The sequence below is a fragment of the Adiantum capillus-veneris genome, chromosome 12 (genome assembly GCF_014529385.1).
Source record: "Adiantum capillus-veneris isolate H3 chromosome 12, ASM1452938v2, whole genome shotgun sequence".
Classification (NCBI taxonomy): Eukaryota; Viridiplantae; Streptophyta; class Polypodiopsida; order Polypodiales; family Pteridaceae; genus Adiantum; species Adiantum capillus-veneris.
The window spans coordinates 131184752-131212275 of NC_140942.1; the positions used below are offsets into that span (position 1 = coordinate 131184752).

General features: G+C 40.1%; 1 protein-coding gene across 1 annotated transcript in view; it reads right to left on the reverse strand.

Moving 5' to 3' along the window:
• Positions 1-2555, reverse strand: part of PRA1.A1 (prenylated RAB acceptor 1.A1) — a 46260-nt gene extending 43705 nt beyond the window's left edge. The window contains exons 1-3 of the mRNA XM_086525733.1: positions 2243-2555; positions 1968-2008; positions 1806-1884 (exon numbers count right to left, since the gene is read on the reverse strand). Coding sequence (XP_086381859.1) covers positions 1806-1884; positions 1968-2008; positions 2243-2400 — 278 coding nt within the window. The 5' untranslated portion in view covers positions 2401-2555. The remainder of the gene's footprint in view (positions 1-1805; positions 1885-1967; positions 2009-2242) is intronic.
• Positions 2556-27524: the final 24969 nt, after the last annotated feature.

The following is a 27524-nucleotide window of genomic DNA, read 5'->3' on the forward strand; positions in this document are numbered from 1 at the left end:
ATAGCATTCACCTTGTTTGTGATCATTGCACTCTCTCTCTAAAGGAAACGGAAGGCTCTCCCTTCCGTAAGTAAAAGGAACCCTTGAGCACAGTTCAGAGCACTCATCTTGAGCAATAACAACATTCACTTTTGCTGCACCTTACAGTCAGCATGTCAACGCAATTTACGAAACTGTAGCAGTGAGTTCAAGCTTTAAATTTTAGGGTTTTAGACCCCTTGGCCATTGCTCCATAAGTTGGGTAGGGTTAGGATTAGGATTATTTGAAATCCATAACGCCCTTTAGTTTTAGGCCCCTCGGCCACATTCTCTGGGTTCCGTCTTGTCCACCCGGCCATTTCTCTTCCAGTTGGACACACCACATCATCACTTTGTGACAATAGCCCATAAAAGGTAACGCGAATTGCGAATTGCAAAAAAGCGTGAACTTTAGCCAATGTGGTCTGACAGGGTAAGTGTAGATGTCACGAATCATCCGTTGAAAAGCAATACTACAAGGGTTAGTCGCGAAGTCTATAGTAGCTCAGCTATTCAATGATGATACATGGTGGACTAGTGCATCGAAGTGTGCTCGTCCTCAATAAAAAGAATGAGAATGCAGACTTACTCTAAAGATTGATGGTTGCAAATTAAGAATTTTGAAGAGTTTTGCTTTAGAATAACTTTGATACATAGTAGAATTCAAAGACAAGGAGGAATCAAGAAAGCAAGAAACCTGCTTGAGACTACACGAGGCAACTAACAGGCAACAAACGGATGGCAACACACAATTAAAGCACATTGACAGAAGGTGAGCTTGATAGAGCCAACCACTACATAAAGGGACATCCATTACAATTTTCTGCTACTAGTGCTAGCTAGTTGTGGTCACTACCTGCCAATTCTTTTGTACACCATTTCTTTCTAAGTATTTGCATTGTATCTCTAGTTTCAGCATCACTATTAGTTTCGGCCATTGTTTTTTCTTTTTACGCCAATCAAACATCAAATGCAAAAGAGTTTAAGAGAACAAAAGAGTTTGGTCTGAATCCCTTCGTTGAATCAAACAGGGCCCTAAGTTTTTAGCATTTTACAAGCATTCTATAGGATTCAACTTCAACATAACCATTGATAAAATAAAGCATTCTATAGGATTCAACTTCAACATAACCATTGATAAAATAAAGCATTTTAACAACGTTATAACATTCAACGTTAGTACGAATCTTAAGCCAATGACCATTCTGAGAAAAAAATCCTTTTTTTAAACCCGACTATGGTCAAGTTTAAAATGCCATTTTTCATATTTCAAATATTTCAAATGTCTGAAAAACAATTCACAAAAAAAAAAAAGACGATGGCTTTAGTTATCCTTGTATCATTCGTACTCAAATTACTAACACTTTCAGTCTCAGCTCCAGTTTTCCATTGAAGTTTGTCTCGTAGTCACTTATCTTTCTAGTTTGGTTTTTACTCTAACATCAGTCTATCTATTTCCATTGACTAACAGTTTGACTGTCAATGCCATAAGTCTCAGTCTGACTAGTCAACTCACTACTGGAAACCAGCATTTCCAACCCCCACATTGCTAGCACACAATAAACTTAGACCTACTGCTTCAATCCAAGCCAATCCTCAGCAAACTTGTGAGAATTTTTCCCAACAGATCACTTCCGAAACTAACACATACTTCTAATCTACGAATACTAATCCCAATTCAAACTCAGTATCCATCATTGAGACATGCAATATGCATTATCATGTTCGCCGACAACTATCAATCAAAATAAATTCTGGGAACATAAATCCCAACTCAAACAAAGTACCTGTCGTTCAGACAAGCTATACAAAATGCTGCCATTACCACCGCGAATAATGCCAATGGATTCCTCAAAAATGCTATCTCTGTGAGCCAAAAAAAAAGGTTATATAGGCCTTGCCCAGGAACTTAATGCCGAAAAATGGAGTTATAGACTGAGAGCACTCACCAAGAATTACTGCCAGCAAAATAAAGTAATTTGTTCGGTAGCTGCAAACAAGTTGAAACCAAAATACTTTCACACATAGGAAAACAAGGACTCCGGGAAAGCCTCTCACTGCACTAAAACCCTTAAGATCTCTAGGTAAAACACCTAACTGAGAATAGAACTGCTCTAAGAAAAAATCACAAGCCGATGATCTTGACAATTTGCAGCCAAAAAGGAAACTTCACCCAGCTACGTATACTCAGACCCGCAAAGCTAAGAAGGAGATTAGCACTTACTAATAAAAATTGCACTTGCTACGGCTCTCCCACTTGGCGATGCTTCTTGGTACGCTGAACTTTGCGACAAACTCTGATATGGGGCGAGGAGGCGTTGTCCAATCAACCTCCTGCAATGCTTCTACGAGCTCTTCCACGCTTACGTTGCCCCAATCCATGTTAGCAGGCTAATCTACTTTTGACGGAACGCCTGTGTATTTGTGTGCGTACGTGAGTGTTGAGAGAGAGAGAGAGAGAGAGAGAGAGAGAGGCGCAAAGAACTTTGTACAAGGGTGTCGGTCTGCAGATCTGTGGAGAGAAGCGTTCGCCTTTACTTCTGTCTTCAGGCTGATCAAAATGCTAGTAGAAGTTGATGACGCCTCGATTCGAACTTGAGTATCGGCCCCTTGAACAAAAATCGTTCACTACGTGCCGTTGGCTAGGCACCAATTTAACAAGGGAGAGAATGTAGCTCTCATCGTCACCTCTTTCTCACTTGTCACGCTTCGGAGTCCTTCCATATGTGGTGGCTCTTCCATGCTTCCCTGGCGTGAGCTTTCTAGTTCTTTGTTGCGGACATGGAGATAATGTAATCTACGGGAGTGCTTGGTTTGCGTATTTACTTTGAGGTTGAGGGAATGCAACAAGGTTGTCGATTATGTTCAGTTGATAAAAGGCTAAGTTGAGGAAACTCGATAAGTTTTCCTAGTTTTGTGAGCATGTTATGGGCCGATGTAAGTCATATCAAGATGGAGAACATCTGAGGTTTGCATTGATGCCAGCCATGGTTGGATGGTCGATGGGTACCCCCTCGACAAAGAGGGTTGGAGGATGAAAGGATATGCGAGATAAGTTAGCTGATGGTTTTTCTTGACCCGGACCCTCCTAGCTTGAAGAGGCTCCAAGATATGATGTTGGGGTTGACAGAGGCGTGAATGCAAGCTCTAGTGAGCACCAGCCTGCATCCCCATCGAGCGGATTGTCGGTGAGGGATTCTTCGCATGCATCTAATTGTAATGCCAGTTGGCAGCCAGGCTCTCGAGTGAGTAGCTGGTGGAATTGTTGATGCACTTGAGACTTAGTCATTGTTGGGGCAAATGGGATCATTAGACATATGGTCGAGAGGCAGCTCATGAGTGGTATGCTTGTTGCGATGGGCGCTATAGTGGGTCCATGGTCCGTTCTACATATATGTGTGAGGTTGGTGGTGGTCATGATGCAGCTCTTTTGGAGGTTGAGGCACTTTGGTTCTCAAAACATGCCCACATGTTCAATTGAGAGCAAGCCTACTTCAATCTGCTTTACAATGGTTGTCTCAAAACATGTGCACATGTTCGATTGAGAGCAAGCCAGCTTGCTTCGAGCATGTGTTTTTGAACTAGACATGTTCCAAAAGGAAACAACTCACAAACATATCATAAGCATTCCTCCTACAGACACTGAGAACAGGTGCAACTAGAAACATTTCAAAGACACCATGTAAGTAGACATGGTCCAAAAGAAAACAACTAACAAACACATCATAAGCAGTCCTCCTAATTGCAATGGCCAGCCGAGAGCCAGGCTCTCGAGCGAGTAGCGGGTGGGATTGTTGATACACTCGGCACTTAGTCGTTGTGGGGCAATGGGACCGTTGGACATACTATCGAGAGGCAGCTCATAAGCAGTATGCTTGTTGCGATGGGCACTACAGTGGGTCCATGGCCCGTTCTACGCATGTGTATGATGTTAGTGGTGGTCAGGGCGTAGCTCTTTTGGAGGTTGAGGCATTTTGATTCTCCAATCATGCGCTGTAATGGAAATGGACTATGAACATTAAGAATAGCGGAATTAAGAAAATTGTAGTGAGCATTTTTATGAGAATATTTTGAGAAAATAGAGGGTGAAGTTGATTAGAAGTAGCACCATAACCATTATACTTAATTAGCTTGGCATGAACAATACTTTGCAAGAGAGACAATTAGAGAACTTGACAACAGTTGAGGACCGGATTTATGTGGAGCCGATACCCCCTCCAAAAGGCTTTTGTATTATAGCTTCTCCCATAAAGAGAGACTTGGTATAATACAAGCTTTGTGTTCCTTGAGACCTTGATGGTGCAATGGAGATACAGAGCTTCATGCACCACAATTGTGCCCGCAACTTAGCTAAATGAAAGCATTAACTAGTCCCAGCCTCAGCCCCAAGACCTCAAACACCTTTGAAGGTGGAGAGAGCTAGCAGGGAATGAGGGTACGGAAGAGGAGGAAGAAGTAACCTACAAGAAATAAATAATTTTCCTCACTTGTATTACTCTTGTAGCTTAGCATAGCATAGTAGCATAGTAATGGAGATGAAGAAGATGGCAAACTTGCACTTTGGAGCATGGCTCTTGGTTAGATTTGCATTCCATAGCCAAGAGTTGTTGGTGTAGGCTTTCAACTTCTCAAGCTTGGAGAAGGAGATGGAGTTCTTGCTCAACACACCATGAGAATGAGTGTGTGTGTGTGTGTATGTGTGAGAGTGAGAGAGAGAGAGAGTATATGGTCAAAGCTACCCCCCTTCTTGCTTGGATCGACCCCTCTTCCTAGCTCAAGCTTGAAGTTGATTGGACCTTCTCTAGACTAGCCAATCACATGTATACCATGGTAGCATTTGGACAAGTGTCCTCCTTTCCTCTTTGAGAGAGAGGGCTTGAAAAATTCTTAAATAATTAATTAAATAAATTGAATTCTCATTGGACCCCTTTAGAGGTCAACCAATAGACTTTAGGCACTACATAAGGGCAGCATGTGTAGGTGCTTGACATGTGTCCTTGTTGCCTCTTAGGTCTTGGGCTTGCCTTGAGTGAGTGTGTGTGTGTTCTCTCTCATGCCCCTAGCTTTAGGGCTTGCCCCCCTTCTTGTAGGGATCATTTTGACTTTGGAACACCTCATTCCTTGAGCACCTTAGTTATGAAGCCCCTCAAGCAACTTAGTCATAAAACATGACAAGCACCTTGGTCAACAAGCACGACAAGCACCTGGGGTTCCCACCTCAAGCTCATCCCTACCTTGCCTAAGGTCCTAGGTCTAAGGACTTTTAACACTAACCTTTGGAGGTCTTTAATGAAGCTAACCCTAAGGTCTTTCAAGCTCCATTAGTTATCATTGCTCTTTGCCAGACCTTCTCCCATTTGGACCCAATGACTTTGGTTACGTGTTGAGATAGATCCATAAGTACATGTTTATATTCTAACTCTTTTTCTCGTTTATTCTCCCATAATAAATGATCAACTTAATATGAGAAAATCATTTGGGTTAGTTAGATATTAGATTTTATGACATTACCTCTCTCTTGAAATCATAGTCGTCCTCGACTATGAGGTAGAGGAGATAAAGGCTTAGTCATTAGTCTATGTTTCTTAGCGGGTAGAGGATCCCGTTTTACCCTACGACATCATTCCAGAATGAATCTCTAATCCATTTGGTGCTCAGAGACTTAGCTATCGCAAGCATGTCTTCTCTTGAGTCCATTTCATTCTACCAAAGTAGAGAGACAAATTCTACTTGGTGTTTGAGAAACGTCATCATCACAAACATGATTCTAAGCATGCATACTACTTAAATTTGTGCACAATTTTAAAAAAAACTAGTCTTATAAGACAAAAATATTTTTCATTTGAAAAGTATTGAAATTTTCTTGTTCTATTGTATCATTGTAAGCATTGACAAGGTTTATACTATCCTTAAGTTGTGTTCCTTGCATCCATCTAGCATCTTCAAAAGGATAATTTTTGAATTTAATAAGATATCGTCCGATAATCTTACAATGTCTTAGTACCTTGTCTTCATGTCGAAGAATCAATTTAGGTTGAAGCACCTCTTCTTGATCTTCGGAGATGGGAATGGAGGGAGATTTTTTCATATTTTTGCTCAATTGATAAATTTATTAAAAAAACTCGCTTAGCTCCAAAAACAATTTTTGGAGAGAGCTTTTTTTGTTTAATTCTCTCTCTCTCTCTATATATATATATATATATATATATATTCCTCTCTCCCCTCCTCTCTCTCTCTCTCTCTCTCTCTCTCTCTATATATATATATATATATATATATATTCCTCTCTCCCCTCCTCTCTCTCTCTCTCTCTCTCTCTCTCTCTCTCTATATATATATATATATATATATATATATATATATATATATATATATATAGATGAATCCAGGATAAGCCCAGATTCACTCTTAAAGGAAAGTGCAAGGTATAGACCCATGGTAGTCACCCACAAGACAATATAACCATCAGCTCCATCATGCATAGTATTTACTAAATACCACGACATCCCCACTAACGTCGTCAGTGCCCAATAGTGAGTGTAGAACTAGGTACTAACATATGCTCCCAAACACAACACACATCGCGCGCGCACACACATGAGCATACATCAACACAAAGTTCAGCGTACCGAGTTTCTGTCATGACTCCGGAGATCAAGGGCAGGCTTAGCCATAATGAAGCCTAGCACCCAAAGAAGGATTAAATATAAAAAATTAGCAAAAAAATGAGGTAGTTGATAGGGCATACGCACCACAAAAGATAGAAAGAATTAGCACAATATCAATTGGTCGTAACTCAGATGAAAACTTCACAATGTGAAGTCTGCATGTCCGCTATACGACGAAAAAATATACCTAGATGAATCCAGGATAAGCCCAAATTCACCCAGCTTAAAGGAAAGTGCAAGGTATAGACCATGGTAGTCACCCACAAGACAATATAACCATCAGCTCCATCATGCATATATTGACTAAATACCATGACATCCCCACTAATGTCGTCAGTGCCCAATAGTGAGTGTAGAACTAGGTACTAACATATGCTCCCAAAACAACACACACCGCGCGCACACACACATGAGCATACATCAACACAAAGTTCAGCATATTGAGTTTCTGTCATGACTCCGTAGATCAAGGGCAGACTCAGCCATAATGAAGCCTAGCACCAAAAGAAGCAATAAATCAAAAAAATTAGCACAAAAATGAGGTAGTTGATAGGGCATATGCACCACAAAAGATAGAAAGAATTAGCACAATATCAACTGGTTGTAACTCGAACAAAAACTTCACAATGTGAAGTTTGCATGTCCGCTATATGACTAAAAAATATACCTAGATGAATCCAGGATAAGCCCAGATTCACCCTTAAAGGAAAGTGCAATGTATAGACCCATGGTAGTCACCCACAAGACAATATAATCATCAGCTCCATCATGCATAGTATTGACTAAATACCACGACATCCCCACTAGTGTCGTCAGTGCCCAATAGTGAGTGTAGAACTAGGTACTAACATATGCTCCCAAACACAACACACACCGCACGCACACACACATGAGCAGACATCAACACAAAGTTCAACGTACTGAGTTTCTATCATGACTCCGAAGATCAAGGGCAGACTCAGCCATAATGAAGCCTAGCACCAAAAGAAGCATTAAATCAAAAAAATTAGCACAAAAATGAGGTAGTTGATAAGCCGTATGCACCACAAAAGATAGAAAGAATTAGCACATCAACTGGTCGTAACTCAGACAAAAACTTCACAATGTGAAGTCTGCATGTCCGCTATACGATGAAATAATATACCTAGATGAATCAAGGATAAGCCCAGATTCACCCTTAAAGGAAAGTACAAGGTATAGACCCATGGTAGTCACCCACAAGACAATATAATCATCAGCTCCATCATGCATAGTATTGACTAAATACCATGACATCCCCACTAACGTCATCAGTGCCCAATAGTGAGTGTAGAACTAGGTACTAACATATATATATATATATATATCCCCCCCCCCCCCCTCTCTCTCTCTCTCTTTTCACATTGTTCACTATATGAACTCCCTATGGTCACAACATGCTCAATATCACTAACTCTAATTTCCTAGCTACTCTATGATAGGACCCCTTGCCAACCTTAGCTAGGCAACCTAAACTAACCTAGTTACGACTTACCAAGGGTTTTTGGTATAAATAAAAAAAATCAGGCTCGTCTTATTGTGGCTTTGTCTATAAGTGGCAACAGCCAACTTGCCGAAACAGAATTACTGTTTTGCAGTACAGACAACGCGTTGCAACAACGCTTCTCCCACCATTTTCTGTGGCTGGTCCATGCTCTGACTTGGTGGTCCCGCAATATCGAGTGGCGGTTGCTCACTGCGTCGGTTTCTTTCTGGTCCACCATAAATGACGCGGACTCAATGTGGTGTATCTTACTGTGTGTGGAGGAGGGTAACCTACCTGGCTATAAAAGGTGAGCCTCAGGCTCACTTAGCTTTCATTCAGTTTTTTGCTATGTACTATTTTCGTATTACCCACAAGCATATTACAACCACCACTGATGGCTCCTCATAAAAAGGCAGTTGTTGAATCTTCTGAGGTAAGATGCACATCATATTTGGGTCGGCATTACTGGTATGGTAGAGATTTTGAAAGAGACAATTCTACAAGGTACTTGAGTAGAAAGCTTAGATACAGTTGGTTTTTAACTACTGTTTTGTATTATCAGAGCTAATCACCGATGGTTTGCCTCTATAGAAGTAACTGGCTTCGGTATGAGTCTGCAGTTGGCAGAATCTTTAAAGGGCTTTTATATATTTGTTCTTGGGTTGGCCTTTCTTTCTCACAGTACAAAGCCTTGCCATGGCTTGTTTTCCTGACTCACACATAAACATTGTCCTCAATAAGTTGTTTGACTGGATATAGATGTCTAGCTCTACTGCTAAAAATGGTCAGAATAGGATGATTAGTTACCTACACTAACTCCTCTGATGGCTCATAACACTTCAAGTGGGTAGAAAGGCTATAAACTGATTACGGGTTGGTTTGGTTCCTGGCACTAACATCCGACTGTAGATTCTTATCTGTTCTCGGGTTACATAATTGTATATTTCAAAATAACTTTGTTGGTCATCATAACTGATTCAGGACAGCATGCTAAAAATAGTTTTTTTTTAAAACACTAACACTATCTGTTTGATTGCATAAACTTTGAAATATTTGACTGGACACCAGTGGGGCTAATAGATTATTGAACTGCGACGTAATATGACTTCCATATGTGGTCTGAATTTGGTATGGTTATGGATATCTAACAGGCAGCAGGCAGCCTCTGCTTTTTCTTATCTTTCTTACAGCAGGATCTGGCTATTATCTGTGATAATGGAAATCCTTCAAAACTATTGAGGTTTTCTAAAAAGGACTTCACCTTGAAACTGGGTTGCAGTAAACGGTAAGATACGTATGGTATTTGAGAGTGCCCTTGGAAATATATAGCACAGCTCTATTATCTCAAATTTTTTTCAGTAGTAAACTAGAATATAGACTAACTTACTGTTTTATTTCTAGATGGATGGTAACAAAAACAAGCTTGGGTTTGGGTTGTATGTATAATCACACACCTTTACTGACCTCTGACTTAGGCCGGGTGACTATGCTACTGCAAATATCATGAGTATGTCTTTGTACTCATGCATACTCCTTTCTATTGATTCACATCACAGTGGTAAGGCTGGAAATGCTGAACCTGGTACAGGCTGGATTGGGTTGTTTTTCTAGGAACAAACACCCGGATTCTTTCTTTTTCCTTTCTTATGCTACAACACCTGTTGTTCTAGTCTGACCTTTTTTCCTTTAGCTGGTTCATGACAGCAGGACATAGGTTCTTTTGGAACTATACTAACTCTCTTTGATCTTTTGCATAAAACAACTGAACTATTTAGACTTACCAACAAGGGGGTTACTACACCTTTGCCCTGCGACTTAGTACAGTTCACATAAGAGAATGCTTTCTTGTTTGGCTAAAGGTATCCGACTCCGGATACTAGAAAACGGCTGTTTGTCATTTTAGTTTTTGTATAAAATTCTGTTTATTCCTGAGACTAGAGGAAAGCGTGGAAAGGATTAGCACACACTTATATACAGATTTGAGATAACTCTGGTAAAACAACCCTTTGCTATTTAACATATTGTATCATAGATTGCTAAGTAGTAGCCTGCTGGTTTGGGATGTCCGTATCTGCCATATCTCAACAAAGAACTGACATTCTGCTGGACAGGGTTTAAGAATGCTCAGTGTAACTGGGGACTAATGAGTTGGAATGAGGAGATTCCTAAGAGGACTTTTTTTCACTTATTACTTTTTTAAAATTAAAAAAAACAGCATTTTTTTCTTCTTCTGTTTGCTACCTTGGTGACATGGATGACAACTAGATCACCCTAGTTACCTGCAATGCTGTTTGGAAGCTAACCGCTAGGTTGTTTTCTTACTGTGGATGCAGGTAAGGGTGCTCTCTCCTTGGCTGCTGATTGAAAAGAAGACATGCTGTCCTTGTTACTGTCTACCTTTTACAGGACCTAATTTTACTTTTCTCGGCCTGTAACTTTGATGTATATTTTTGGATAGACTGTCCAATGAATACATGACTGTCACTAAAACTGTAGTCTATGGTCTTTGATGGATGTCTAATGTGCTATGTATATTGTTTAAAATTAGAACTCTCTCTCCCTACGCACATGGGTGCTCTTAGGCCAATTTTTGACTTCAGACACCAAGACCATTTCTACAGTATTCTTGACCTTAGAGGAGATGGCTTATAGTTATATCTTTTAAGGCTGGGGGTTTACCACACAACTATTATGACCTTTGTCTTGGTTGGTTTTAAGTTGGTGTACCTACCTCTATCTTTTTTCAGACTTTACTTAACTAAATTTATTGTATGCTACTTCAGATTATTCCTATATCCTTGGCTTTTGAACCCTCCACTCTACCCTTTTCTCCGGCTTCCCTTCTCGTGATTAAACTAATCCGAGATCCCTCGGCCATTTCCCTCCTAAATCTCTATTCTAAAGTGACGGAGACACATGACTCCATCATGAATTTGCTGACTTTTAACGACTGGGTGCTGATCCTTGCCAATCTAGTTGCGGATTCGAAGGAAGGTTTGATCCATCTTCAGAAGTTAGCTTCTAACCTCTCTGCTATTGAATCAAGTCATAAAGCAGATCTGTTGGAGTTTTCAGCTAAAGGAGCTGACCTCTCCAACTTTATCAGGAAACTATGTGGCCTTACCTCTTGCTTTGCCACCACTAAATCATTTGATCCTGCTAAGGCTCCTAAAGGCCTTTTTTGCAGGGATGACGCGGCTTTGGAAGCAGTTAAAAGCTTTCAACAGGGACTTAGCTCATCAAGTGAGACCTCCTTACTTGAGCTAGTTCCGAAGGTTTCCAAGTGCTTTCCCTTCCTCCCACCTAGGCAAATCGCCATTGAAGGAATCGAACTTGACCATCAGCTATGGGAACTTCAGAAAAAAGCTTTTGTTGCACCCATATCAATTGAAACCTGGGTATTCCTTGCAGCTCTACCAGCCTCTACTAGTGAAGACTGTCGTCTAGAAACCCTCAAAGGGATTCAATTCTTGGATAAAGGTGATGTTATAAAAGCCCCTTTTAGTATGCACTTCTTGGATTCTAGGAAATGTGAAGCTATGTCTGGCATTTATGTTAGAACCAAGGGAACGATGACCTTTTCAAAGCAAAGCAGTGAGTTCTACTCGGAGTCAATTTGGAACATCTACCGACCCTACATCAACTGCGCCTGCAAAGCTCTGGATGCTAAAGCTGATTGTGAAAGTAATATTCTCTGGTTCGATCATGCAATCTGCGTCTTACTCAACCATCTGGAAGACCTCTTTCCTTCTCGAACAGAGGAGCACTTCCTCCCTATGATCTGTTCTTGGCTTGGAGACCAAGCCAAGGAAGCCATGCGAGCACAGATCGCCTATCTCCATTTTAGGGATTTCATGTATGAAGCTCTAAATGAATTGAAATTGGAAGCACCTAGTCACTTATTATCAAATCTCAGTGCTGCGAAGGGTATCAAACATATTCTATCCCTTCTCAAACCTTCTCTAGATGTAGAGGAAACTCCCACTTTGAAAAGGACTTTGCTAACTAGTACCGCCTCACACTCTATCACCTCTTTTTTATCCCCTTCCTCTGTACCTGGGTCTTCTGAAGGCCGTAATAAAGCTAGAAGCTATGTTAAAGGAAGAGGGAAGAATCTTCCGATCAAGAAAATGTTTAACTCTTGATTATCTTTATCTTTCAAATCAATCGAACTGCTTCCGGGAAGCTGTTTTTATCCAAAGATGATATTCTAAAGAAGCGGATTGTGCATTGTCATTTTACTAATCGCATTTTTGATTTCTTTACTCCAAAATGTTTGATACATCATGCTTTTCAACAGGTGTTTGGCGATACTTGTAAGTTGGATGAACTAACTTTTGGATGGACCTTTGATCCACCACTAAAGAACTTTGTTTATTCCACTGACTTTCTTACATCGAACAAACAACCACCTTGTACGTGTTCTCTGTTTAGCAAATACTGCTATGATTTTCATGATCTTGGACAACATGTAATTACCACTGACCTTTCTTTATTAAAGTCACCTGAAATCAAAGACCTTTTGGGAAAAGGCTTGAATCATATCCCACTTCAACCTCTAAACCCACACTTGGCGTTTGCCGCACTACTAGCTTGCTTGGCTGACATAGCCAAAATATTGGATTTAGACAGCCTACAACACGCTAGGCTTTCGGATTCATTGTCCTCCTATTTTCAAACATGCATTGAAGCAGTTCCCCATACATGGATAAGCCAAGAAACATCATGGCTTTCCCCTTCTCTCTTTTCTTTGATTAGTAAAGTCAAAAATGATTGGTTTGTGGTAGGACTTGACAAATCCCCACATATACCGACTTTCATCTGCAAATATTTAGCTAGAAAAGCGGCTGAGAATAGAATTAAGGGACCATAATTTTTACTCTCTGAAATGGATCCGGGAGAAGCTATTCGGTACCTTGACGCTTCACTTAGCTTCTTTAAACTAGACACTCACAGCTCTAAATTACCGATACTCTTTCCCACATATAAAAGTCATAAGCACAAATTCCGTTGGATTTCCGATGCCTCCAACTGTATTATGTTACATGCTACTAGTAATATCACTGCCTGTCTTAACCTCATTCTTACAGATTTCAGTAGCATCTGTGAAAAACGATTCATGGAGGTTAAAACCTTTACTGGACTTGAGGTCAACAATTTTTGGCTGGTAAAAAACGCTTTGGAGGTTTTTATTAATCTTCCAAAATACATTTTTTCTATGTTTACGGCAGATATTACTCAATGTTATGAAAACATCTCTCTTTTTGACTCTTTTGGACTTTTCTGTGTCCTACAACAAATTGGTAATATGGTGTTTGGTAGGAGGAAGAGGATGGGGCAACATGCTATCTCTCTTACTAGAAGTCCTAGATGGATTAAAAACACGCTCAAGGGACCACCTACATACTATAACCTAAATACTTTAATGGATCTCATTGAATGGCTCTTTCAGAACTGTTTTGTCCAACTAGGAGACAAATGTTTTCGACAAATCCATGGCATCCCTATGGGTTTTTCTTGCTCACCTGTTATGTGCAATCTATACTTAGCATTTTTTGAATTCAAATGGATACAAAAACAATTACAGGTAACTGTTAACACTACTGATCTGACTCTTTTTTATCATACATACAGATATATGGACGATATATTAAGTCTAAATAACCCGGACTTTGCTCAGAGCCTTCCTCTTATCTATCCTGACAATCTTAAGATTCAACCAACATTCACAGAATGTATGCTGGTTGCTGACAACAACTTTGTGACTAAAACTAATTTTCTGAATTTGGAACTATCACTTCTCTCTCCCTTTTCTGGAAGTTTTGTCATTGAATTCTCTTGGAAACGGGATAATCTGCATTTAGGACAGATTGAATATGTCAAGAGGAAGAGTAATCGTCCTCATAAGATAGCCCTAAAAACCTGTCTTGGCCTGGTCTATCTCATTTTATACTCTTCCTCTGATTCTTTTATTGCATTCCGTGCTATTTGCCACCTTATAAAGAAATATAGATCGAATGGTTTCATACTAAAGGAACTACTTGACACTATTAAGAAATTTCTTATCAAAGGTTCTTGGCCCCTTTGTGTAGCTGATAAAGACACTGTGATTGAGCTTATGAACCTCGTACACTAATTTACTGGTTGTAGGGGCGGTCTCATCACCTGGTGATGACCCCCCTCACCAGGAGATAGATCTTCCTTGGGTAAGGGTGGGTCTCTCTCTCTCTCTCTCTCTCTCTCTCTCTCTCTCTCTCTCTCTCTCTCTCTCTCTCTCTCTCTCTCTCTCTCTCTCTCTCTCTCTCTCTCTCTCTCTCTCTCTCTCTCTCTCTCTCTCTCTTCACATTGTTCACTATATGAACTCCCTATGGTCACAACATGCTCAATATCACTAACTCTAATTTCCTAGCTACTCTATGATAGGACCCCTTGCCAACCTTAGCTAGGCAACCTAAACTAACCTAGTTACGACTTACAAAGGTTTTTGGTATAAATAAAAAAAATCAGGCTCGTCTTACTGTGGCTTTGTCTATAAGTGGCAACAGCCAACTTGCCGAAACAGAATTACTGTTTTGCAGTACAGACAACGCGTTGCAACAACGCTTCTCCCACCATTTTCTGTGGCTGGTCCATGCTCTGACTTGGTGGTCCCGCAATATCGAGTGGCGGTTGCTCACTGCGTCGGTTTCTTTCTGCTCCACCATAAATGACGCGGACTCAATGTGGTGTATCTTACTGTGTGTGGAGGAGGGTAACCTACCTGGCTATAAAAGGTGAGCCTCAGGCTCACTTAGCTTTCATTCAGTTTTTTGCTCTGTACTTCTTGTTTGCTGCGTACTATTTTCGTATTACCCACAAGCATATTACAACCACCACTGATGGCTCCTCACAAAAAGGCAGTTGCTGAATCTTCTGAGGTAAGATGCACATCATATTTGGGTTGGCATTACTGGTATGGTAGAGATTTTGAAAGAGATAATTCTACAAGGTACTTGAGTAGAAAGCTTAGATACGGTTGGTTTTTAACTACTGTTTTGTATTATCAGAGCTAATCACTGATGGTTTGCCTGTATAGAAGTAATTGGCGTCGGTATGAGTTTGCAGTTGGCAGAATCTTTAAAGGGCTTTTATATATTTGTTCTTGGGTTGGCCTTTCTTTCTCACAGTACAAAGCCTTGCCATGGCTTGTTTTCCTGACTCACACATAAACATTGTCCTCAATAAGTTGTTTGACTGGATATAGATGTCTAGCTCTACTGCTAAAAATGGTCAGAATAGGATGATTAGTTACCTACACTAACTCCTCTGATGGCTCATAACACTTCAAGTGGGTAGAAAGGCTATAAACTGATTACGGGTTGGTTTGGTTCCTGGCACTAACATCCGACTGTAGATTCTTATCTGTTCTCGGGTTACATAATTGTATATTTCAAAATAACTTTGTTGGTCATCATAACTGATTCAGGACAGCATGCTAAAAATAGTTTTTTTTAAAAACACTAACACTATCTGTTTGATTGCATAAACTTTGAAATATTTGACTGGACACCAGTGGGGCTAATAGATTATTGAACTGCGACGTAATATGACTTCCATATGTGGTCTGAATTTGGTATGGTTATGGATATCTAACAGGCAGCAGGCAGCCTCTGCTTTTTCTTATCTTTCTTACAGCAGGATCTGGCTATTATCTGTGATAATGGAAATCCTTCAAAACTATTGAGGTTTTCTAAAAAGGACTTCACCTTGAAACTGGGTTGCAGTAAACGGTAAGATACGTATGGTATTTGAGAGTGCCCTTGGAAATATATAGCACAACTCTATTATCTCACATTTTTTTCAGTAGTAAACTAGAATATAGACTAACTTACTGTTTTATTTCTAGATGGATGGTAACAAAAACAAGCTTGGGTTTGGGTTGTATGTATAATCACACACCTTTACTGACCTCTGACTTAGGCCGGGTGACTATGCTACTGCAAATATCATGAGTATGTCTTTGTACTTATGCATACTCCTTTCTATTGATTCACATCACAGTGGTAAGGCTGGAAATGCTGAACCTGGTACAAGCTGGATTGGGTTGTTTTTCTAGGAACAAACACCCGGATTCTTTCTTTTTCCTTTCTTATGCTACAACACCTGTTGTTCTAGTCTGACCTTTTTTCCTTTAGCTGGTTCATGACAGCAGGACATAGGTTCTTTTGGAACTATACTAACTCTCTTTGATCTTTTGCATAAAACAACTGAACTATTTAGACTTACCAACAAGGGGGTTACTACACCTTTGCCCTGCGACTTAGTACAGTTTACATAAGAGAATGCTTTCTTGTTTGGCTGAAGGTATCCGACTCCGGATACTAGAAAACGGCTGTTTGTCATTTTAGTTTTTGTATAAAATTCTGTTTATTCCTGAGACTAGAGGAAAGCGTGGAAAGGATTAGCACACACTTATATACAGATTTGAGATAACTCTGGTAAAACAACCCTTTGCTATTTAACATATTGTATCATAGATTGCTAAGTAGTAGCCTGCTGGTTTGGGATGTCCGTATCTGCCATATCTCAACAAAGAACTGACATTCTGCTGGACAGGGTTTAAGAATGCTCAGTGTAACTGGGGACTAATGAGTTGGAATGAGGAGATTCCTAAGAGGACTTTTTTTCACTTATTACTTTTTTAAAATTAAAAAAAACAGCATTTTTTTCTTCTTCTGTTTGCTACCTTGGTGACATGGATGACAACTAGATCACCCTAGTTACCTGCAATGCTGTTTGGAAGCTAACCGCTAGGTTGTTTTCTTACTGTGGATGCAGGTAAGGGTGCTCTCTCCTTGGCTGCTGATTGAAAAGAAGACATGCTGTCCTTGTTACTGTCTACCTTTTACAGGACCTAATTTTACTTTTCTCGGCCTGTAACTTTGATGTATATTTTTGGATAGACTGTCCAATGAATACATGACTGTCACTAAAACTGTAGTCTATGGTCTTTGATGGATGTCTAATGTGCTATGTATATTGTTTAAAATTAGAACTCTCTCTGTCTCTCTCTCTCTCTCTTTTCGTTTTTTTCTTGACGCAAAAAGTCCCAAGACACACCATCTAGAGCATCACTCAACATAATACAATGCTTCATGTAATGCATAGATAAATCCTCATTTGACAAAATACAAGGCCTCACTAAGAGGGATCTTGAAACAACATGGGACCAAAATTTTGTTTTTCTCTACAATTTGTTTGATACCATCTCATAGATGTGTACTTGGCTTAGAATACGAACATGCTATTGTAAGACTCATGTTGGAATCAAAGCCCATCTATAATGTACTCAAGACTCTCACTATGCAAGTCATAGGCAGTTGAGATCGATGAAATGGTATTGCTTGAACCCAACTAGATATGAGAATTCAAATTGCCTATCTTCTTAACAGAGCCACCGGTAGGATCCCTCATGAACAATGGTGCCAATGGGGGATGTGAAATTTATAGTTGAAAGACCAAGGCACATACTTTGTTATTCCTTAACTCTAGAAGCCGATAGAGAAATGTGGCTTGAATCATGGACAAGCCCACCAAATTTATCTAGGTCACCTCTATTCCACTAACTTTACCTTTCTTTTCCATCCCTCTTGAATCAAGAGTGAAGTGGATGAGTTAGTTTCCTTTATAGTAGAGACAAGAAATGTGAAGGACAAAGAGAGGTTATGGCTTCCTAGGTTCATGGAATCTTGATTGAAGCTCAAGGAACATGGCACACATCCACATTGCATCACAAGTAGGTGGGATCTATGGGGCTTTTTCCCAAGATACTACTTTACTTTTATTTACCTTTGAGGGCATCAATATCCAAACTGAAGTACAAAGCCATTGGTAGCCAATTGAGTGGCCATAAGGTGCCCTCACAGGCTCACAATCTAACTTCCCTTCAATCTGATACCAGATGGCATCGTGATCCTTCTCAAAGAAGTCCTTCACTGCAAACCTCTAGACTGTAAAACTCCTAGTGTCACTGGTCAAGTGCACCCTCTCCTCCATAAGCTATGACAGGCGAGGCAACATGGCATGGATGGGCTCTTTGTGTGCCAAATCAGTGGCATGATGCAAGATGTCTCGCACTTGCATGACAAAGGCAACAAAGTAAGCTTCTTTAGAATCCTTGAAGGGTCCATGGAATATGGTTCCACCCTTCTCCTTGTTTGTATCTGGGTAGTAGCTGAGAACAACCTGTCTAGCCCTGGACCTCCCGCATCGTGATGGCAAGCTCTTGACTAGATAAACGGCCTCCTCTTTGTTCCTCAACAAGCTCACCTCTCTCTCCATCATCATTGCAACAACCACATTGCCATATTCCGCCGAGTCGAAGGAGCATGCCACATCTAGCTCTTCCACATGAAACAGAATCAAGCCATTAACCTGCCATGGGAAAAGCATGGGAATTAGTGCACTTGTTCTGTCTTGTTAAGTTGTGAAGCTAGAAGCACCACTTCTTATCTTGGTTGCCACCTTTTCCTTCCTCCATGCACCAGCGTCTTCAACTTTGATCTGCTGACGATCTCCATCCTCTCCATCTTCGGTCTGTTATTTAGGGCAAGCCAAATAACCAAGGTGAAAACTAAAATGAACTGTATAATAAGGTCTACCGAGGCATGTAATTAAAAACACACAAAGAGGCCGTTTAGTACATAATTGTTAGTATTAGCTTAAGTTGCTGAAGGTATTCAATGTAAAATCGTATGAGATTGAACAAGTTGTACTGCTCATATAATTTACCAAAAGAAAGGCACCTTGAAAGCTTGCAACTTGCTTGCTTGTTTCTCAAGCATTCTACTGCATCATCCAAGCCCAATTGAATGCCTTGAACCAATGTAAACACCTTTTTAACACAATATGACAAGCTCTTTCAACTTGCCTGATTGTGAAAAGATTAAGCAAATACAGTGACTCAAGAGAGTAACAATGTAAGCAGCTTAAGAAGTTTGTATGTTGTTTCTCTCAAAGTTATGTTATTTACAAGCTACGCATTGGTGCCATCACCTCATTATAGCAGATTTATGAACTAATTACTACTTTCATACAACCCTTTTGAGGGGTCTGTATCAACATCTTTTGTATCAACATTTTCCCATCCTGCAACATATGCTCAACACATTGTTCGGTCGGTGACATCTTCTTCAACTCCTTTGAGTATATCCATTTCAGCCTTTCAGCTTCCCCTAGCATATCCGACCAAAAGTTGGTCTTTCTTGCTTTCCTAGCTTTGTCTTCCCTTCCAACAAGCTCTTGGACTTCCCGCGGCACAAAATCCCAACTTTCCATGACTTTCTTTATGCTCTAGAAAAGAGGAGTTGAGACAAGCAAAAATATTGTATAGTTCAAATACTCTGCAAAACAAGACTTGAGAAGCATCAAAGAAGTGACTACCATGCTGCACTATTGTAATGCATGTGTGAAATGAAATTGAAAATCTATCTCATCAAAGTGCATATATATATCCTTACAACCAACAAAAATAGGCATATGCAGCTACCCCTTGCACGATTGCTGCATTGAATGACACATCTATTTCCAAAGATCTATGAATGCAAGGGCAAATAGCTATTTTCGACGACAGCATTGATAGCAAGAGGCAAAAAGATATCCTTGTCATGTTATCATATACTTTACCAAAAGAAACACACCTTGAAAGCTTGCAACTTACTTGTTTTTTTCTCAAGCATTCTATTGCATCATCCAAGCACAATTGAATGGCTCACTGATCATCAATACATTTTGACCCACTCCTTGACCCTGCATTTGCAACTCATTTGTGATTGTTGTGATAGAGGTATGTGGATATGATGGAGAATAAAGGGAGATTTCCTTTCCATGCAACTGATTGTAAGCTCTATACACAGTTTCCATTATCTCTTTTCCAATGCCTTCCTTTGAGACGATCAACTCCCAAGCTGCTTTGGGAGCCCTTTCCAAGAATGGGCCCTCGAGTTCATGTTTAAGGGACCCGCCATTGACTAGCGCTCAGTTGCACCCGCCATTGATGAGCATGTTGATGTTGTGGGAGATCACTGCTCGTGCAACTGAGCGCTAGCGCTCACTTGCAAGTTGCACCTGAGATGATGTGTGTGTGTGTGTGTGTGTGTGTGTGTGAGAGAGAGAGAGAGAGAGAGAGAGAGAGAGAGAGAGAGAGAGAGAGAGAGAGAGAGAGAGAGAGAGAGAGAGAGATGAAATGCTATATTATACGTCTTCAAAAGGCCAAAATGAAATGAAATGTTATATTAAATGTCTTCAAAAGGCCAAAATGACCTATGAGATCAAAACTCATACAATCCTTGTGGATCTAATCCAACGGTTGGGTACAAAAATAAAATGAAGTAAAGTGAAAGACTAAAATCATGAGATTGAAATCATCATCATCATCATCATCATCCATGCCCAAGGATGCTCGACATCGGCAGTTGTACGAGAAAGTACTTCATTGGTCGCTGAAGAGCTTTGTCAATGTTCGCCTCTACAAATACTCGTATTGGGCGTCTCCCATATCGTGCTAGAATAGTCCTAATTCTGTGGTGGAGCCTCCATAGAGAGAGAGAGAGAGAGAGAGAGAGAGAGAGAGAGAGAGAGAGAGAGAGAGAGAGAGAGAGAGAGAGATTTTATTATCGTCCTCGGAGGTCAAATATGACCTATGGGACCAAAGTTACATGTGATGTAGTATGTGTATGGCTGATGAGTGACTCTCGATGCTCCAAAATTGTGGTGATGAGAGTTGCAATGGAGAGCCCACACTTTGCTTGGGAGAGGAAAGTGTGTAGGTCTAAGTTATGACTGAAAATGTGAGAGAAGCAAGTTCGGATGTGACCAAAAGTTGAGCACTCTAGTAGAGTGTGGTACTCAGACTCTCGAACTTGCAGTGGGCATAATGTGCACAATCGATTTGACTCTTCTCCATCACCCCAACACCCTATCTCGCATCGAAGGAAATGGGAGCTAAGCCAATGACTGCTATAGTGCGTATCACCGACAAGGGGATAGACTCAAGCATGTAAGTGTGAGTATGGTTTCCTCTTTCAACGAAGAACATGGTTTTGTAGTTGGGGGCAATATGGGTGGTGTAATGTATGAAGCACGACCCACCGGATTTCTCCCAAGCCGTAATACATTGGCGGTGTAGAAAAGCTTCATTCACTTGGGAGTCAATTGAAGCATCATGTAGCAAGTGTAATGCATCCCTTATCCCAAACTACTTCTTTATGTCTTGCATCCATCCCGTGCTCAAGATCTTGCTTTTATGCGTCTTTTGAACTTTTTTGCTTGCTTCCCATGCAATTGTAGGAAGTCGATGTGAGGGGTTTTGACGCATCTTTATCATGTACTCCACAACCTTTTCCATGCCCATAACCTCAATTGGAAGACATCCCGACTCAAGAAGTAGGAGCATTGTGTCTTCACTTGGAGAAATTTTGTAAGAAAACGCTTTTGGACATTCTCAAACTCTCTCCAAGTAGACTTTGAGATGCTCCCACCCCACACCTCAACTCCATAAAGAAGAACCGGTGTCACCAATGCATCAAAAAGATACTTCTTGAGAACCCAACACTTGATGTTTCCCGCATTACACATGTTCTCAAATGCATAATATGCTCTCTTTCCCGCTTCCAAACGATGCATAGCACATTCATGCCACTTGTGATTGGACGGAACCTCAAGGCCACGGTACTTAAATCTCTCAACAACTTCAAGTGTCTCATTGTTGTACACAATGCATGGCTTCTCCTTATGGTTGGTTTTCACAAGCATAACCTTTGTCTTGGATTCGTTCACAATCAGCCCACTATACAAGCAAAAGTTCTTAAGGACAACCATAAGCTTTTGTGCATCTTCTAAAGTATGTGCTAGAAGCACTACATTATCCGCATACAACAAAAGCATGGTTATCGCATTGCAAATAGTGACCTCTTCAATGCCTTCTTCTTGCATAAAGTCAAGTACCATTTGTTCCAATTGGTCGATGCATAGACCAAAGAGAGTTGGTGACAATGGACATCCTTGTTTAACCCCAATAGTGCTTACAAAAATTTCTGAAATTTCTCTTCTCATGCGCAATTGACAAATCACCTTCTCATAGATTCGAGAAACCGCAAGCATAAACTCACTTGGCACTTGGAGTTCTTCCATTCTTCTCCACAAATTGTTACGTGGAATCATATCAAAGGCTTTCTTAAAGTCCACAAAACAACAATACAATCACTTGCCTTTCAACCGACTTTCCTCCATGAGAACACAAAGAGTGACAAGATGATCAATGGTGCTATGGCATCGATGAAAACCCGCTTGTCCCTTTGCACGCTTGTTATTATCTTCAGCCCAATCACTCAATTTCATCTCCATTATGCACCCAAACAACTTTGCCATAAGAGACCCAATCATTATAGTCCGGTAGTTGTTTACATTCTTGACATCCCCTCCTTTATGCAAAGGCTTAACCCAATTAGTACAATCATAACGCATACCATATTGAAGTGCAAGGTGGAACATATCACACATCCACTCATGGGTAAAATCTCCCGTCCATTTGATCATCTCTGTCTTAATACCTTGAAGATCTCCTGCTTTGCGAGTGGCCAACTTTTCAAGCCCACCGCATACATCCTCAATAGTAAAAAAAGACTGCATACATGGGAGTGAACCATAAACTGGCATTTTTTCAGCATTTGCTTGCTCCTATAATTGCCTATAATATGTGTACATATCCACAAGACTCAAGTTACCAAAATTCTCAACCCGTTTGTCCCTCAAGTTTCTCCAAAATCTTCCACATGCATGTGCCTTTTCTTGGACTTGTTAAAGTTGTTGCTTTACTTCCCATCTTCTTCTCTTCTTTTGAATCAATGCCTTGTATGTATGCAAATGACTTTGATAGTTGTCTTTGTCCATAGTTGCATCAAGCTTTAGCAAGGACTTTCGAGCATCTTGACATTCTTTATCAAACCACCTTTTGCGTGATCTATCTTTGTTGATACCATGGAGATGCTTTATAGCAAAGCATTCTTCGACACAAGAATAAACCCGAGAACAAATAACTTTCTTGAAAGCATCCCATTTAGTTTCCAACAGTGCATCATATTGAAGCTTCTTCATACATAATTTTTTCTCAAGCATTTCAATGTACATTGGTACCCGTTTGAAATCCATACATAGTGATAATTTCTCTTTCCTTTGGCTAAGATTATCATGCTTAGTTGCTTCTCCACATGAAAGGTCAATACATAAGGTGCGATGGTTGGATTTTGGGGTCCATTTGCCAAACATAAAACTCTTTATGCGATACATGATGGCTTCGAGAGTAGCATATAGTCAATCACACTATCCCCATGATGTCTTCTACATGTAAATCCATTGGTTCCATTCCACAAAGATACACCATTGGCAATGAGCATACCCGTGCTATTATACATGTGTAAAAGTAACTCTCCATAGTGATCTAGCTCTTTCTCATCCATTGAAGTATGATCATACAAGTGAACTTCCTCCAACTCCCTTGAAATGTATGGCATATCAAATTGTTGAGTATCATGTTGCAATGTTTTTTTGTGAGCATTCATATCCCCAAATACAATAACATCACCTTCCCCTTTGAAATAAGCAATGTCCTCTTCTAAATAAAAAAATGACTGATCTTTATCCATGCAAGCATAAAAGGGAGAATCGTGATGAGGAATGTAGCAACCGGCTACCAAAATGGGTGCTCTTTTTGGTGTCATAATTTTCAGCCATACATAACGTTTGTACTTGTCATCTTTCACAATTGATACAAAATCTTCCAAACCTTTCTTAACCATACATTCTATCCCTCCTTGTTCTCTTTGTTGCTTAAGATTCTTTGACCACATCAATGAATGTACATTATAATTCTCCAAGCCGTTAATCCTTTGTGTATCATGCTCCCAAGTTTCAACAAGAAGTACAACATCAGCTTTGCTTGTTAGTTCATCAATGCCAAGCCGTTAATCCTTTGTGTATCATGCTCCCAAGTTTCAACAAGAAGTACCACATCAATGAATGTACATTATAATTCTCCAAGCCGTTAATCCTTTGTGTATCATGCTCCCAAGTTTCAACAAGAAGTACAACATCAGCTTTGCTTGTTAGTTCATCAATGCCAACCCCCGCATTCCATGGGTATCCATTACAATTCCAAAAGCATATTTTCAATTGTAACTCGGTCTCATAGGTCATGCATCCCTATTTGCTCGAGGGACTTGCCTCCTCCTTGGGCACATTTTCTTCATGAGATATCTCCTTGTTTTTCTTATTCTTTTCCTCATATGCCTTGCGACACGTATTTTGTTGTTTAATAGTGTGATCTTCACATACAAAACATTTTGTATCCCTCAAATAGATCCAACTATTATCAAGGATAATCTTTCGCTTGGTTTCATCCGGCATGGTGCATACAATTGGCCTTTCTCCCGAGCGAGGAGCTCCTTGCTAGAGAGAGAGAGAGAGAGAGAGAGAGAGAGAGAGAGAGAGAGAGAGAGAGAGAGAGATTTGATTATCATCCTCGGAGGTCAAATATGACCTATGGTACCAAATAAAACATTACAAAATGGCTCCCTCATATGATTGATACAACTCATTTGGGCAGGGTATAGATTGTATGGTAAATTCTAGCTTTTGGGATGCACTAGCAGTTGACATAAGATGAGAATAAGGAGGCTAAAAAGAAACATAAAAGATAAACCTAAGAGATATCTTCAGCCAATTGCGGTGAGGTCTTCTTCGGATTTTGAAAATTTTGGATGCCCTCCCTCTTCCTTCAACCAATTATTTTCATTTTCCAACCACTTCAACGCTAAGTTGAGGCAGACTTTTCTTGAACGCTGAGCGGCAGGGATGGAAAAATACCGTCTTTTCTTAAGTGGTGAAAATAAGGACAAACTTGAAATTCTCCCCTTTCGGTTTGACCTTTTTTTTGGGATGATCAACCGTACTTAGATTCAGTTTAGTTTCCAACTTTTGAAACACAGCTCTTTAGAAGTGATTATCGAACTTTCACTCTCTGTCACTAATGATACTAGCTGGAAGATAGTAGAGTCTATATATGCTCTACAAATAGTCGTGCTAATTTTGGTGTCTTAATTGTAGTCTTAGTGGGAATGAAACGACCCATCTTTGTGAGACGGTCTACAATTACCCATATGGCATGATGGCCATGATTTGTAGTAGGTAGTCCTACTACAAAGTCCATAGAGATACTCTCCCACTTACCTTGTGGAATCTCTAAAGGATGTAAAAGGCCACCTACCTTGAGGCCCTCTACCTTATTAACTTGGCACTGTTGGCAGTTTAGTACGTACTCTTGAACATCATGATGTAAGCTTGGCCAATAAAATTGTCGTCGAACTAAGTCATACTTTTTGCGAAGACCTGGATTACCAGCACTTGGACTATCATGACACTCATTTAAGATTTGGCGCTTAATGTTTTAGTCCTTTGGCACACATACTCTACCCTTGTGGAGTAAGTAGCCATCATCAATGGAAAAATTCTTCCATCGCTTAAGCTCTTCTTGAGTACGGGTGGAGCTCTGTGTATTAGAGTTTTTATCTGCACATGTAGAGACATGTTGATCTGGCTATACAAAGACATGTGAGTGTGAAGGATCCCTTTTTAAAACTGCACTCTACACTTTAGCATATGATTGATCTTGTGCACACTTGCCACGTAATGACTCCAAAAATCCACTCTTTATTTTCGTGAAAGCAAGTGAATTAATCTGAGGCATCTGGCTTAGTGCATCCGCTACTACATTATATTGCCCCTTGCAATATCGTAGCTTACAATCATAATCTTGAAGGATTTCTGCCCATCTAGCTTTACGGCCCTTCAAGTCCGTTTGAGCAGTAAACCATTTTATACTCTCATCGTCAAAAACTACTTCAAACTCGGCACCATATAAATAGTGTTGCCACTTTCGTAAAGCATGAATTATGGCATAGAGCTCTCTCTCATAGACATAATAATTTTGTTGAGCTCTATCTAACTTTTTACTTTCAAAGGCTATAGGTCTTCCCTCTTGGAGAAGTACCGCACCAATTGCTTTATCACTAGTATCAGTCTCTACCACAAACGGCTTAAGTGAGTCAACGATTTCTAGGATGGGAGCAGTGGCTACAGCTACCTTGAGTTGTTCAAAACTGCGTTTTTGGGCTTCTTCCCAAGAAAATGTCTTAGCTTTTGCTTTAAGTTGATCCGTCATAGGAACAACAATTTTGGCATAATCACGGATATATTGGCGATAAAATCCAGCCATGCCCAAGAAGATTTGAAGCTCCTCAACTGTGTTGGGATGTGGCCATCGAAGAATGGTAGCGACCTTGTAAGTGTCTATCTTGATGCCAGAATAAGAGATCACATGACCAAGGTAATGTCTGTTTTAAAGAAATTGCACTTGCTTTGCTTAGCATATAGAGCATGAGTTTGTAGCTGTTCAAACACTAATCGTAAGTGTTCTATGTGTTCATCTTCAGTCTTACTGTAAATGAGAATGTCATCAAGGAAACCACAACAAATTTTCCAAGATAGGGAAGTAAGACACTATCCATGAGTGTGATAAATGTAGCAGGAGCATTGGTTAAACCAAAAGGCATAACCAAAAATTCAAAATGCACGAACCTGTGCTCTAAAGGCAGTTTTAGAGATATCTTGCAGTATGATACATACCTGGTGATCAAACAACTCATCCACTCTAGGTAGAGGATAATTGTTCTTGATGGTCATGGCGTTTAATCCGTAATAATCGACACACATGCGCATAGTACCATGTTTCTTTTTTACCAATAGAATTGGTGATGCCCAAGGTGAAGTGCTAGGTCTAATGAAACCACAAGCAAGGTAGTCAGTCAACTGACTCTCAACCTCCTTGGCTTCTTTAGCACTCATACGATAAGGTGGTTACCAATGGCGGTTTAATGCCCGACAAGACATCTATGCCATGCTGCACATCACGTGTAGGGGTAAACCAGGTGGTAAATCACTTGAGAATACATCACTATACTCCGTGAGTAAGTGAGTCAGCTTTTGCCGTGCAAAAGGAGAAAGTAAACTAGAGTTATATTGGATGGAGAATCTTGTAATTCCTGTAATGTTTCTTTTACAACAATTGCACTTTGCTCAATAGAATTAAAATTGAGAGCACTTTGCTCTTTAGAATTGTTAGCACTTAGCTTATCGTTAGAATTCATTGCACTTTGCATACCATTACTAGAATTCATAGCACTTTGCTCTGGAGAATTCACAAGACTTGGAGACAAGTAGTAACACAAAAAGACTTCATCTAT